This window comes from Labeo rohita, chromosome 1 (assembly GCF_022985175.1).
Source record: "Labeo rohita strain BAU-BD-2019 chromosome 1, IGBB_LRoh.1.0, whole genome shotgun sequence".
Classification (NCBI taxonomy): Eukaryota; Metazoa; Chordata; class Actinopteri; order Cypriniformes; family Cyprinidae; genus Labeo; species Labeo rohita.
Window position 1 is genome coordinate 33,678,026 of NC_066869.1, and position 14,587 is coordinate 33,692,612.

At 35.0% G+C, this 14,587-nt stretch overlaps 1 protein-coding gene across 6 annotated transcripts in view; it reads left to right on the top strand.

Moving 5' to 3' along the window:
- Window positions 1-14,587, top strand: part of lrba (LPS responsive beige-like anchor protein) — a 301,281-nt gene that overhangs the window by 25,799 nt on the left and 260,895 nt on the right. For all 6 annotated transcript variants that reach the window (XM_051123328.1, XM_051123244.1, XM_051123532.1 and 3 more), the window contains exon 2: window positions 13,292-13,523. In XM_051123328.1, coding sequence (XP_050979285.1) covers window positions 13,292-13,523 — 232 coding nt within the window. The remainder of the gene's footprint in view (window positions 1-13,291; window positions 13,524-14,587) is intronic.

The following is a 14,587-nucleotide window of genomic DNA, read 5'->3' on the forward strand; positions in this document are numbered from 1 at the left end:
ATTTGGTAGTGTGCTGTTTACTTTGCACTGGATTTAACCTTTTGAACAGTTATGATTAACTGTTATAGGAAAAAATTATAACTACTGTGTAAGTTAGGTTTCACTGTATTCTGGCAAGGGCTAGGCGATATGGCCAAAAAAAATGATCATAACAAAGAATTTCATACCAGTCGATAATTATCATGGTAAATTTCAAGTTTTTATTTCTTATAAAGATTTTTGCTCCTAAGTAAGTTGTAGAAACCAGACTGCTAACTGTGGTTTTAAATTGTTGTTAAATTTTTTACACTTTTCCACTCATTTTCCTTTGACAAAATAAATCTTTATATAAAAATTAATTTGTTAGATTCTGCATGTTCTAATGAGTGATATTGTTTCAAATTCTGGAAAAGATTTGTGTTGCCTGACTTCATATCTTCAGCACAGTTTTCATATTTTTAATATTGCAGCCTGCAATATTAATAATATTGCATTTTTTTGTCACTTAGAAATGCACATTTGACAATAGATTTAGTTGACAGTAGTAGTAACTTGAGTTAGGATGCAGATGCAAATTCATTTTCATTATCAAAAACTGTAAACATTATAGTGTACATTTAGGTCATGACAACCACAGTTAAAACCACACATATAGCACCTCAGTACAATGGTAAAACATGACCATGATTTCTAGGTTCTCGAACTTTTGTTATCATTTTATTGAGGACAATTATAAAATAATGATATAACTATCATTATTGTTCTGTCGCACAGATCTAATTCTGACACTGCATTTTGACACTGATTTCACTGTATTCTGTCTGTAGGATGTGGATTGGAATAGTAATTGACATGAACTTGAAATAGGAGATAGACAAAAGATTAATAAAATGGTGAAACTGAACAGAACTGTGGTTCCCAGAGTGTACCACAACATGAATGATCCATGCTTGACCACTGTTTACAATTTAGCCATTTACTGTGTTATTTACACTGGTGTAGTGTTTGTTGCTTGCTTAAGCTGTGTCATGTGGTGCAAACAGCAGCTCTGTCCCTGTATGGTTACCATTGTCATAGTGGTGTGTGTTCACACAATGAATCTTTTTTATTCTGCAGAATGCAGATTTTTTTTTTTTTCCAAGCAAATATTTCATGAATTTAAAGCAGAAGTGATGAACCAACAGCTTTCCCACAGTAAAAGTTTTCACACTCTGATTTCTCATAACTTATATGGCATAGTTACTGTGAGAGAGATAAGCGCTCTATAAAACATGAGAGAAAATGATGCAGCTTGGCCCACTTATCCATGTGGCCCAATGGAGTTGATGTGTAGCTACTATAGAAATATGTGACCCTGGACTACAAAACCAGTCATAAGCATAAGAACCAGTCGTGTAGCAATAGCCAAAAATACATTGTGTGGGTCAAAATTTGTCTTTTATGCCAAAAATCATTAGGATATTAAGCAAAGATCATGTTCCATTAAGATATTTTGTAAATTTGGAAATATATCCAAACTTAATTTTTGATTAGTAATACGCATTGCTAAGAACTTTGACAACTTTAAAGGTGATGTTTCTCAGTTAGATTTTTTATGTTTTTGCACTGTTGTATCTGGGCCAAATATTGTGCTATTCTAACAAACCATATATAAATGGAAAGTTTTTTTATTCAGCTTTCAGATGTTTAAATCTCAGTTTCGAAAATTGACCCTTATGACTGGTTTTGTGGTCCAGGGTCACATATTAGACATGACTTTGTTTAACTAAATTGATTAATTTAACAGGTGTGGGTTAACCTAACACAAAGGACCACAAAACCGTTGTGACTTTGGAAACAAGGTGTTTATATTTCATCAAAGTTGAAATAAAAATACATTTTTAAACTATATTTAAAACAGATATATGATGAATTGCTTGTACTGTATGTGAACTTTAGTTATTTAGTCTATGGAAAAATACAATATTTTCATATTATTAGTATTTGTCAGGAACTCTAATTGTGTGGGCCAGCCATCATTCTGTATGAACAAACACCACTCTGGCCCTTATGTACCCTTGTCCCTGATGTGTCTGTATGTGTGTGTGAGGCTTATGCGCTATTTATACAAGCTCCAAAACAACTTGGACCACCTCCTTGCTGTTGTCCTCTGCAGTTTTGAAATGCTATTTTTAGCTCCACATGCAGCACAAAGACGTTCATTATATCCAAATATAATATGGGCTCTGCTATCCAAATGTTACCTATTAAACCTACATGCCAAATCCCACTGGATATTCGGCACTACTGATCTGAGTCTTCATTGACTGAGACTCATAAACATAATAAATCACAAACTGTTTAAAATGAAAATGAAACTTCTAGAGCTATAAGGGATATGTAAACTTTTGCCTTTCCCATGAATCGGACATGTCTACGCCCTGCTAATGAGGAAAGTTTCCTGTTGGCTGTTTTCCGCTTCCTCTCTGATGCTTCATTTAGCAGCCTCACAGAGACCGGGGGCCGATTGCTCTATTTGATAGTGACTGTTAAATACAAACTTTAACATGACCTCATCAGTGCAAAGGAGGAGGAGTTGAGTGTTCTGCTTCAGCTGATAGTAGGGTCAGTCTGAGTAATGATTAGATAATAGCCAGCCCGTCAACTCCTCTGAGGAATGAACAATGATTACAGGAATCCTCTGCTCCGGTGATAAAGGAATGCACGTCTGTTTAATGAAAAACATTAGATTGTAAAAGCTTTCAAAAGCAGCAGGACGTTATAAGGTGTGATGCTAGCTATTAATAAATAAATAAAATATGTCAGTGTACAAATCTAAAAGAAGTTGTAAACATTAGTTTAGTGCCTTTTAGTTTTAAAAAAACTGAAAAAAGAAAATGCAATTAGTCATGCTCTTTGACCCGTAAAGAAATTCATGTTTCAAGCTTGATGTACCATCATCGCTATGCTTTTGCAGACAATCTGGCTCTTCAAACCACACTTATTGAGAGCCGGCGGAGCAGAATGAGTAAGAAGCCGTTCACACAGGATGTGTTCTTGTTTTAAAAATCTTGTAAAGTGTGAAACAGAAATTGCTGAGGTCTGGCCTTGAGCAAAACAGCTGATTGGTTTGTTGCTAGTGAATATTTTGAAGTGACATGCAGGTTTTTTTAATGATTTTTTTGGCTATTTTTGTTGATAGACAGTAATAAGAGACAGGATGGGAACGAGGATAGGACAGAGAGCAGGACAAGGACATTAACACGACCCGGGTTGGACTTGAATCAGATATCACATGAGCTTGAATTAAGGGTATGTTCACACTTGTCATGTTTGGTTAGATTAAAACAAGTTCTGGTACAATTGTTCTGTTAGTGCGGTTTATCATGTGAACGCTGCCATCCGAACCTTGGTTTCCTTTCGTTTGGAGTGTTTGGTGAACTCCGTCACGAAATATACATCATTCAACCCAACCAATCAGGTTGTGAACGCATCACTATGCCTTTAGATAAGGTATCTTTAGGTTTGCTGTCAAAAATGCCAGTGTGAACAGTAAGCGGACCAGGACCAAATCATTTTCCATTTTGGTCCGGACCAAATAAATCAAACGAACCGAGCTGTAAGTGTGATCACACCTTTAAAGTTCACCCAGTAATGAAAATTCTGTCATAATTTACACTCATGTCATTCCGAATATACATGCCTTTCTTTCCTCTGTGGAAAAAAATGTTACCAACATTCTTCAAAATACGTTCTATATGTGTTCTATAGTAGATAAAGTCATACAGAAGTGGAACGACAAACAGTGAATTTTAATTTTTGGGTGAACTATCCCTTTTTTAAGTGTAAAAAAAAAAAAAAGAAAAAAATGAATGCTGTCAAAATTAGTTTGTTAATGCAGTCAATTATTTTTTCCATTTTAATGGTGTTAAAAATATTTAGCGCAGTTAACGTGGGGGTGGGGCTAGAGTTGGCCACGCCACTTACAACGGCTGCTTCTGTCTCTTTTTTCTTAACAAGAAATCCATTTATTAAGTCGCAGAACGTCTTTAAGTATACATCAAACGGGGGACTTTTCTAATGTGCACTCCAGCATCACTTCATGAGTACGGAAACAGTGCAAGTGACAAAGGAGTTTCAGTAGAACAAATGTTGTCAGGCCATATGTCAATAAAAACAAATTTTCCAGTCCTGTCAGCTGTTATACTGTGCGCTGAAGCCTGTATCATTTCATATTAAAGTGCAAATGAAATTACGAGCATGCCTGTCAGATCCGTGGCACATTCAGCAGAGGCAGCTCTTAAAGTAATAGCAGTCAAATAAACCTAATGACCCAGCTGCTGTGATGTCTGTTTATCGAAATAAAAAAAACAACAAAAAAAAAATCAATGCCTTTTTTAGCTTTAAGTATTAATCTTTATTTAATTCTGCTTGCTGAAGGGCACAGGTAAGTAACGGGTTTAATTGAATATTGTTTTAAGTTCACTTAAATTAGAAGTTATTTTTTAAAGTCTAATAAATGTTAAAATTGTTAGCTCTCAGTTATGCTGTAATGTTAAATGGCTATAGTAAATGCTTAAATATTAGGAAAAAAGAACAATTTCCTAGAGACATCAGTAATGTTGGTATCAGTGATACTCACCTTTAGTCGAAAAATATTTCACAAATATTAAAAATATACTGTCTTTATGTTTTTTCTATGTAAGTTTGAAGATTTTATGTGAAATTACTGAAATGTAAAAGTATATTTAAACTTTAATGTTAGGTTGGATTAATTGTGATTAATCATGATTAATAAAAAAAGGTGATTAATTAGTTATTTTTAAATGTATTATTTTTATTTATAAATTATTTTGAAATATTTTTTAAATTTTTAAATCAACTGACAACACTTACAAAAACATTCTAAATAGTGTTGTCCCTGTGACAGAAATTTACCCCATAGTTAATCTGTGATCTGAAAGGTAGGCTGTATTTTTCAAGTCCTTAAGGAGTGTCCTTACAATGCAACTTCCTGATTTCCTAATTTCTCTAGCAATGCATCAGGAATAAAACTGCCTTAGAGTGCCTGTTGTCCAGAATGACACTGACTGAAATCCCAGAGAACAAAAAGCCTGTCAAGCATTAAATTGCAGTTGTTTTAAAAATAGTATTTGCAGTATTTTTTTCTGCTGGCATTTATGCTCAAGGGAAAATGTACATTTCAGTAGTTGAGTCAGTTTTTTTGAGGTGTGTACTGTTATCAAAAGCATGCCATTTTCCCACTTTAAAGCAAGATGTTTTCTTCTGCTCAGAAAAAAAAATAAATAAAAAATAAGAATAGACAAGACTGTGTAGCTGATTCTTTAGACTTTTTATTTTAAAGATTTTGGGTAAATAATAATAAAAAAAAAGCTTAGTTGGCTGACTTAATATGCTTGGTTGACCAACCAAAAAAAGTCTCACTGACCCATTAGTAGTGCTGTAGGCTGATGTCACTGTAACGAATGCTATTGTAGAAAATGAACTGCAAGAGTGCAAAAGGAAAGTATATTGTCAACTGTAGTAACCAATATCTTTTTTCATAATTATTTAGAGAATTAGCAGAATTTAATCCATTAGATCTAGGACCAGTAAGCGTTGCATTTATGTGTTTGTTTAAAATGAAATGAAAATGCACTGTGCTGGAACCAATGTTAATATAGCCAGTCCAGTCGGGTCATTATATAAATAGTTTTTTTTTTAATAGTTTGCACACTTACATTAGTACATTTGTACATTAGATTGAAGATGCTACACTTTTTCTGATCTGTGATAGGCTTTTTTTTTCTTTATTTGATCGTAAATCACTATTAGAAAACAGCAGGAAGTACATATTTACTCCAGGGAAAGCTAATGAAGCTTTCACTCATGTTTGGGAAAACCAAGGGCAGGGACTTGAACGTTAAACTCATTAGACTTGCAAATGTCTAAAATGTAAATGCTTCTCTGGCAATTGTCTGGTGTATGTTGGAGATTATGCCCTCACATTTTTAGCCTAAACAGACTTTCTCATAAATTTGTTCTCCATTTGCTTATTCTCTCTCGCTCTCTGTTCTGTCGTCTCTGTAGTTTGTCCTTCTCTGGCTCACATTAAGAGGCATCACATTAAAGGGAAACTCCACCCAAAAATGAGAGTTGACAAATAGGCAAGTCGTGAACCTGGATATGATAATTGGCTGGAATTTTAGTATTCTCTCACACACTTATCGTTTTGCTTCAGTAGATATTGATTTATCAGCTTGGGTTGTGTGGATTACCATTTTATTTGCTGTGTGTGGTTTTTGAAGTGTCAGTTTTGGGGGTCTCCTTCCACTTACATTGTATGGAGAGTTGTATTATTGTTCTGAAAATCTTTGTTTGTGTTCATCTGAAGAAAGAAAGTCATACATCCAAGATGGCATGAGGGTTAAGTTAATGATTCACATATAATGTACTCATGCCCTTGTCATCCAAGATGTTCATGTCTTTTTTTCTTCAGTCGTAAAGAAATTATGTTTTTTGAGGAAAACATTTCAGCATTTTTCTCCGTATAATAGACTGATATGGTGCCCCAGTTTTGAACTTCCAAAATGCAGTTTAAATGCGGCTTCAAACAAACCCAAATTAGGTTGTAAATGATCTCAGCTGAGGAAGAAGGGTCTCATCTAGTGTAACAGTCGTTTTTTTTTTTTTTTTTTTTTATAAAAATAATACAATTTATGTAATTTTTAATGTCAAACCCTTGTCTTGTCTTACTCTGCCTGGACTGTTTTTTTCCGGTTCATGACAGGATATGTCAAAAAACTTTCTCCCTCAACTTCAAAATCGCCATATATCGCTGTTTTACCTTTTTTTGATCTTCTTTGCATGTTCACTTTGCAGACACTGGGTCGGTACTTAAGCAGCAATGTAGGATGATTTGAAATGATTTTTGAAGTTGAGGGAGAAAATACAATTGGAGTTTTTCAACATACCCAAACTGTCTTGAGCCAGAATACACAGAGTTCATTGAGTGCAAGGCAAGACGAGCGTTTGAGATTAAAAAGTATTTAAATTTTTTAAATTTAAAATACCCAATCCTAGTTCCACTAGATAAGACCCTTCTTCCTCGGCTGGGATCATTTACAACCGCATTTAGGATCGTTTGAAGCCGCATTTAAACGAAGGACGTTCAAACTCGGGGTGCCATTTCAGTCCATTTTATGGAGAAAAATCCTGAAATGTTTTCCTCAAAAAACATAATTTCTTTATGACTGAAGAAGGAAAGACATTAACATCTTGGATGACAAGGGGGTGAGTACATTTTCTGTAAATTGTTGTTCTGGAAGTGGACTTCTCCTTTAAGGGTGGAGTTCCTGATCCTGGTCCTGCTCAATTCAAGAGTTGTCCAAAGAAAATAAACATTGACTAATGAGAGAGAGAGAGAGAGAGAGTATAGTTTCAGTTCTGGCAACTAATTAAGCTATTTGTAATGGATTTATTCAAGGTGACCTGAAATGTGCTTTCTTTTCAGATTACGTAATGGGCTGCAACAGATAATGATTTATGGATGAGTGAAAATATATGTTGTCCTTGGTGATGCTATTGCAAGTAGCTTTGTCATTGTGTCTTTACATTACAAATCCTGTGCTTTAAACAGGAAATTAGTTGAATAAAGAGCCTTTATAATCAGTGTTTAATATCAAGTGTTTATTATCAAGCCTGATTTTACTGCTTGGTTCTTAATCATACTGCTCTTTTCCATTTCTTTATGTTCCCATCACTGAACTAATGTCTTCCTCTGGATAAACGTCATTTGTTTAATGCTAAAATAGGATGTTAACCAGCAACTGGGGGCTGTACGTAAAGCGTGCGTTGTTGTCCCTGGTGCAGTTCACCTCTCACCATGGAGAAAAGCTCTTGTTATTGTCAGCCCTGGACCAAGAGCTGTTCACCCATTATTAATTCACTGGGTCCTCAGAGGTGAAACGCAGGGCTCGGTTTGCCTCTGAGGGATCTGGTGACTGCATCATCAGCTAGTGCAGAGTCTTTGTATGAGAAACAGAGTGTGAGAAAAACAGATATGGTAAAGAAAACCAAATAAATTCTCTGTTGTCTGTGATCACTACTGATAAAGAGCTATAGGAGGATATAGCACAGCGGATTTCAGAGAGTGAGTCGCCCACCTTCCCCAGGAGGGTTCCAGAGCAGTCACAGAGAATGATAAAGTAAAAGAGAACAATCTTTATTTAAAGGCAAATGAATTAATACTGCTGCTACTAAAAGGTAAATCTTTCTCAACTTAGTAGGCTATGAAATTCCATTACCATAGCTGCCTATTCAAAAACAAGTTGTTTTCTGAACTTCAAACAAATAAATACAAAATAGAGGTTATATTTTTGGCAACCACTTGAATAAAAACTGGACTAAAGCACATCAGCGAAAAGTTGACATCATTTTAACAGGTCTGTAGCGAACTCACACTACCATTCAAAAGTCTGGGATCAGACTTAAGATTAAGATTTTTAAAGAAGTCTTTTGTGCTCATAAAGGCTGTTCATTTGATTAAAATACAGAAAAAAACAGTAATATTGTGAAATATTATTGCAATTTAAAATAGAAGTTTTCTGTTTTAATATACTTGCAAATAGAGTTTATTCCTGCGGTGCAAAGCTGAATTTTCTGAATCATTGCTTCAGACATCAGTGTCACATGATCCTTCAGAAATCATTGTAATATGCTGATTTATCATCAATGCTGGAAACAGTTGTGCTGCTTATTATTGCCTGTGATACTTTTTTCAGGATTCTTTGATGAATAAACGTTAAAAAGAACAGCTTTTATTTTAAATATAACTATTTTGTAACAATATACACTACCGTTCAAAGTTTGGGGTTGGTAGATGTTTTCTTTTATTCTTTGTTTGAAAGAAATGGAATTCAGCAAATTCAGAAATTTATTCAGCAAGGATGTGTTAAATTGATAAAAATTGATAGTAAAGACAAATATTGTTAGAACAGATTTCTATTTGGAATACATTCTGTTCTTTTTAACTTTCTATTCATCAAAGGTTCCAAAAAAAAAAAAAAAAAAAAAATTAAGCAGCAGTTTCCAACATTGATAATAAATTTGCATATTAGAAAGATTTCTGAAAGATAGTTTCAAACTGAAGACTAGAGTAATAACTGATGAAAATTCAGCTTTGGATCAGAGAAATATATAATATTTTAAAGTTTATTGAAATAAATTGCAATAATATGTCATATTACTGTTTTTTCTGCAACTGATCAAATAAATGCAACTTTGAGCATAAGAGACTTGAGGTGAGACGCTGCAGGTGAATTGAGTAAAAAGAAAAAGAACTAATATTTATCGCCTTACCCAGTTAATTGGCTAATCAGTGATGATGTTCTTTGATAATGTTAGGCTGCTTTTAGCCTTATGCTCAAGCTGGTTTTGGACAATGAAACTAAGTATGTAAATAATTAAATACATTAGCACGATAATATCATGTATTGGCGATCTCGCAGGCTGATGATAGGACCCAACACTACTGTAGCGTATTATTTGCTCACCATCTATGCATCCTATATATTTTGATCAAAACATTATATATTCCTCTGATGCAAAGCTGAATTTTCATCAGTTATTACTCCAGTCTTCAGTTTGAAACTATCCTTCAGAAATCTTTCTAATATGCATGCATCCTAGGTGTATATGACTTCCTTCTTTCAGACGAATACAATCGGAGTTAAAATTTATTCTGGCACTCCCAAGCTTTAGAATGGCATAGACGGGTGTTTCTCCACATCAGTCCAAAACAAGTCCAATAATATGCATCCATCCATAATAAAAAGTGCCTCACACGGCTCCAGGGGGGTTAACAAAGGCCTCGATGTGTTTTTGTAAGAAAAATATACATATTTAAAACGTAAAAATCACTTTAATCTAGCTTGTGCTAACAGTTGTACACGAAACTTGCTTTTTTGACAAGGGGCGTGGCAGTACTAAAAGCTGTTTGTCAGTCGCAACACAGTGGGACAGCTAACGAATCACAGCACATTCCGTTTTTCGGAAGGCGGCGGGCCTTCATTAAACCTGGAACTAATCGAGCCTTATGTATCAGGCTGGGAGAAATGTATTGTAATAATGTAAATTATGTTAAAATTAATGTGTTTTTCGAACCACCAACCATGAAAGCATGTTCTAGTGTACCCCAAAACAAAATCAAGACTTTGTAAAAGAGCGTAATAGGACCACTTTAACAGTGTCTTTTGGATGTTTTCTTTCCACTAGTCTGAAAAAACACTTTATGAAAAAACAAAAAGTCCAAAATCAAATGTATTATTACAGGTAAAAGTACATTTTGCCTAATGGTACTGTTTTCCCCTCACTACTATTTGTTATGTGGATACTTGCATCCTATTTGAAGGCTTTTTTTTGCTAAAGACTTTGCCAGGTATGTCTTGTTTTTTACATTTATTTATTTAATTTTAACTGCAGTGAAGTCTGTGTCTGCAATATCTGTATCTGTAATAAATCTATGATGCACAATTTGGTATATTTTGCCAGAGGAGAGTTTAGGTTTTTGAAAACATTTAGCAGAACCAAGACATTTTTAATCATTGTTTCCTTTCAAGAAGTGTTATCTACATTTTGACATTTCTAAAATATACTTTAAAGGACAGTATTACTCGATAAGCTTTAGAACAAGTTAAACAAGAAACCACAGCAAGAGATGAGGTTTTAGATATGTGTAAACCTCAGAAATTATCCAGAGTTATGATCATATTGCCAAACCCTATGGTATGAAATCAGAGGTTGTGCAGCAGTTCATTAATGTAAGTTAAAGTTCAAGTCAAATACGTGTGGTTAACAGTGCACACAAATAACAAAATAACAGAAGATGTAACACAAAGCATCCTAATGTACATTACTGATAACAAAAATTAGAAACTAAAGGAATGATATGATGTATAATCTTATGTGGTATATCATGGAGGATCTTCTAGGAATGTTCTTTTATTGTAACACTGTCAATTTTATACAGTGATTCATATTTATTTCTTTCAAAAACCATGGATTTGACAGTATTTTACAGTAAGCTTACACATAACCTTTTACAGTTTTCACTGTATATGATAAAGTAACTTGCAGTTTGCAGTTGCACATTTTTTTTTGCAAAAATGTACAGATTTCTTTTTTCAGTGTACCATCTGTTTTTAGAGCAGTGTAATGCTATTACTAGACAGTTAAAACATTAAAGTAGGTTTCTGTTATCCATCATAACACCTCTGACAGTTGTTTTTATTTTTGAAATTCTCATTAACATTGACTAGTTTCCTTGATGTATATCTCTACCTGCTGATCTTTTGCCAATCAGGTGCTTTATACAAGGTCGACATCAGCATCTTCCACTTTTCAGTGCGTCCTCTGTGAGCTGATACCATCCTCACCCCAAAGTCACATTCACAGTCGTTCAGTCTGTGAGGTTGTCAGGTCCATTAATCACCTGCCTGGTGGCCGCAGATCTATCTGAGTGCCGTTCTCCGTGCTGCCTGCCACACAACGCAATCAGCTCCTCTTCCCAGAATGCAAATTTAAAGGGGGCGGTAATATATTAGCGTGTGTTGGTGAAGGGAGGGTGATTTTAGAGGCCAAACGTGAGGCGAAATGCAGGACCGCCAATCATATGCATCCATTTTTTCATTAATTTTCATATTTTTCCATTCGCACAGTAATCTGTCATTCAGCGGGTTTGAAGGAAGAAGCCCAATGGGGAGGTGGCAATGTGTGCGTGACTGATCATGCCTTTTATCTCCTGCCTTGTTAGCCTTTGTTGCTGACAGTGAGACCCCCTCTCCTCCCTTTCCTTTAATTCACCTTCAGTCATTTTAATGGGACAGTTTCTATCCAATAGCCTATGGATTTATACTCCACTCCAGTTCTTGATCAAATTGTGGTCATGGCCTGTCTACTGGAAAATGACAGCAATCTCTTCAGACCCTTATAACTATGAGATGACCGTGTCTACCTCCGCTGTATTACTCCTGACATCTGCATTGTTTTTCTTATCTTGTGCTATAAAGAACTGTTCAATAGTAAAAATGTCTCACCAGCTATTATGTGCTGACAAATTATTGCTTTTTGTGAGCCGCAGAGTTTATTTAGGGTCACAAAGAAAATTATTTGTGTTGTTTGCAAGACCCATACCCATATAAATTGGGGTATGCTTTATTGTTATAGTTACAAAGATATATTACATTTGGTCATTCTGTGTCAAATCAACCAGATTTAAAAAAAAAAAAAAATCCCAGCTCAAATTTTTGATTTTGCTAGTATTTTTTTCTGAAGAAAGATATACATAGTGATGAAAGCCAAAATATTAAATGTCATGGATGAATATTTACTGAGTAATCTACTATTTTGTAGAGGGGGGTCAAAATGATGAGGTTCAGAAAGGGTAAAAATGACTTGAGAAAGATGGCAGCATTATAATGTTATTTTTACACAGAGATTGGCAGGTCTGTTAGTAAAATCTGTTGACTTTAGCAATCATTGTTGCATTATATGCCAATGGTGACCATTCCGTTTTTTTTTCTCCCAAATTTGCATTGAGAAGTTCTGTTTCTCCATTATTTAATGATCATTATTTTATTTTATTTTATTTTATTTTATTTTATTTTATTTATTTGCCCAACACATTATAAACTGATGCATCCCTAAAATAATCATTCACCAATTCTAGGTTTTACAGGGTCGATGGCTTTTGTTTGTGTGAAAGTGTGTGGCGTTCACTCATGATATCATCGTTTCAAGGTTAATCTTGGTTTATGGTTCATGTCTGTGGAGCATCTGCCATTGTCACGACAGTGGGCGATTACAATAGTGCTTTCTAGCCTAGGGGTCATACCGTCTTATGGCCGAGGGTTAAAAGTGAGCCAGTGTTGGGGTAAGGTGGAAACCCTGTCGCAGTAATCCAGTTGTAGAGAGGGCTTTTACATCCAGATGCTGACAGATGTTTTACAATGGGATTGGCGGGAATTGCAGCCCTGGGATTTAGTTATCCGGATTTAATGTCAGGAATGAAGCCAACATAAACTGATAGGTTGCCAACATAGAAAGCAACTCTAAATATTCCAGCTATTACTCAGGTCCATTGAACTTTTTTATATTTTAATTTTAATTTAATGTGAATTGCTTCTGCAGTGTCGAAAGGTACTTTTCTTCAGCTGCTGGATTTTATTTGCATTTTGCCCTTAGACTGTTACTCATTTTCGAAAGAATTTTTATTATACATATTTTTTTTGGGATTTGACTTCATTTGTAACTAATTTTAATTGTCTCTTTGCAGCTGGTCGGGGGGCAGTTTGATCTGGAGATGAACTTTATCATCCAGGAGACGGAGAGCATCATCTGCATGGTAGAGCTCCTGGATAAATGTGACTCCACTTGCCAAGCGGAGGTATGGAGTATGTTCACCGCTGTGCTGAAGAAGAGCTTGCGAAACCTGCAGGCCTGCACAGAAATCGGCCTCATCCAGTTGGTGCTTCAGCGCGTAGACCGGGCCGACACCATGATTGCAGGTATGTTAAACAAAGAATGAGACATCCACCTTTGTAAATAAGTGACACTCTAATACAGGCGAACGTCGGCCCTGGAGAGCCGCAGCCCTGCAGAGTTTTGCCATGTTAAGAAATAACACATGGAAAATGCTTTAAAAAATTGCAAAAGTCAAGGCAATTTAAATTCAAGGTATAACAACAGTAGACTGCTAATAATTATAAATGTTCTGTAAAAACAATGATGCAAACATGTTATATCATGTTATATCAGACATACAGTACTAGTTCTTCAGTTTTTTTTATGGACACGTCGGACTGATCCACTCAAGTTTCTTACAGCGTCTCATGCATGAAATGGCATTCTAAAAATGTGGCACTCAAGTTAAAAGTAGTTTACTTCCATCTTGCATGTTTTTCCTATTCCACTGCCCGCGCCGCATCTTTGTCATCACAAAAGTGTTTTCTGTGTGAACGCACCTAACGATATGAGTGCATCACATGTGAGCAGTTAATCACGTGCACTGACATGTGGTTATCACATTTTGTATTATTTCTATTCAAAATTGCGATTCCTCGATTTCTAAAAAATAAAATTGTAGCAAAACATTAAATTCTAATTAATCCATAAAATCTGAAAAAGCTGAAAAATCGCCCAGCTATATAGTTCTTCAGCTTTGCAGGACTGATACTGATACAAAACTTACATAAGGCTAATCAGCCACAAAGCTCAGTTTGGCATGTCAGTGCTTTCCAAATACAGATTTTAAAAAGATGTATATATTTTATAGAGATTTAAATGTAGTTGTATATATGAAGATTTGATTATAGCTACAACATAACTGTTTTAAAAAGTATAGATGGTGCAACTCTTTAACACTTGACATTGTGCATGTACAGTTTTAGTGATTTCTTTTTGTCTTTGGATCATGATGTATCTTAAAGGTTTAGTTCACCCAAAAATGAAAATTCTGCCATTAATTACTCACCCTCATTTTGTTCTAAACCTGTAAGACCTTTGTTTATCTCCGTAACACAAATTAAGATATTTTTGATGAAATCTGAGAGCTTTCTGACCCTGCAGAGGC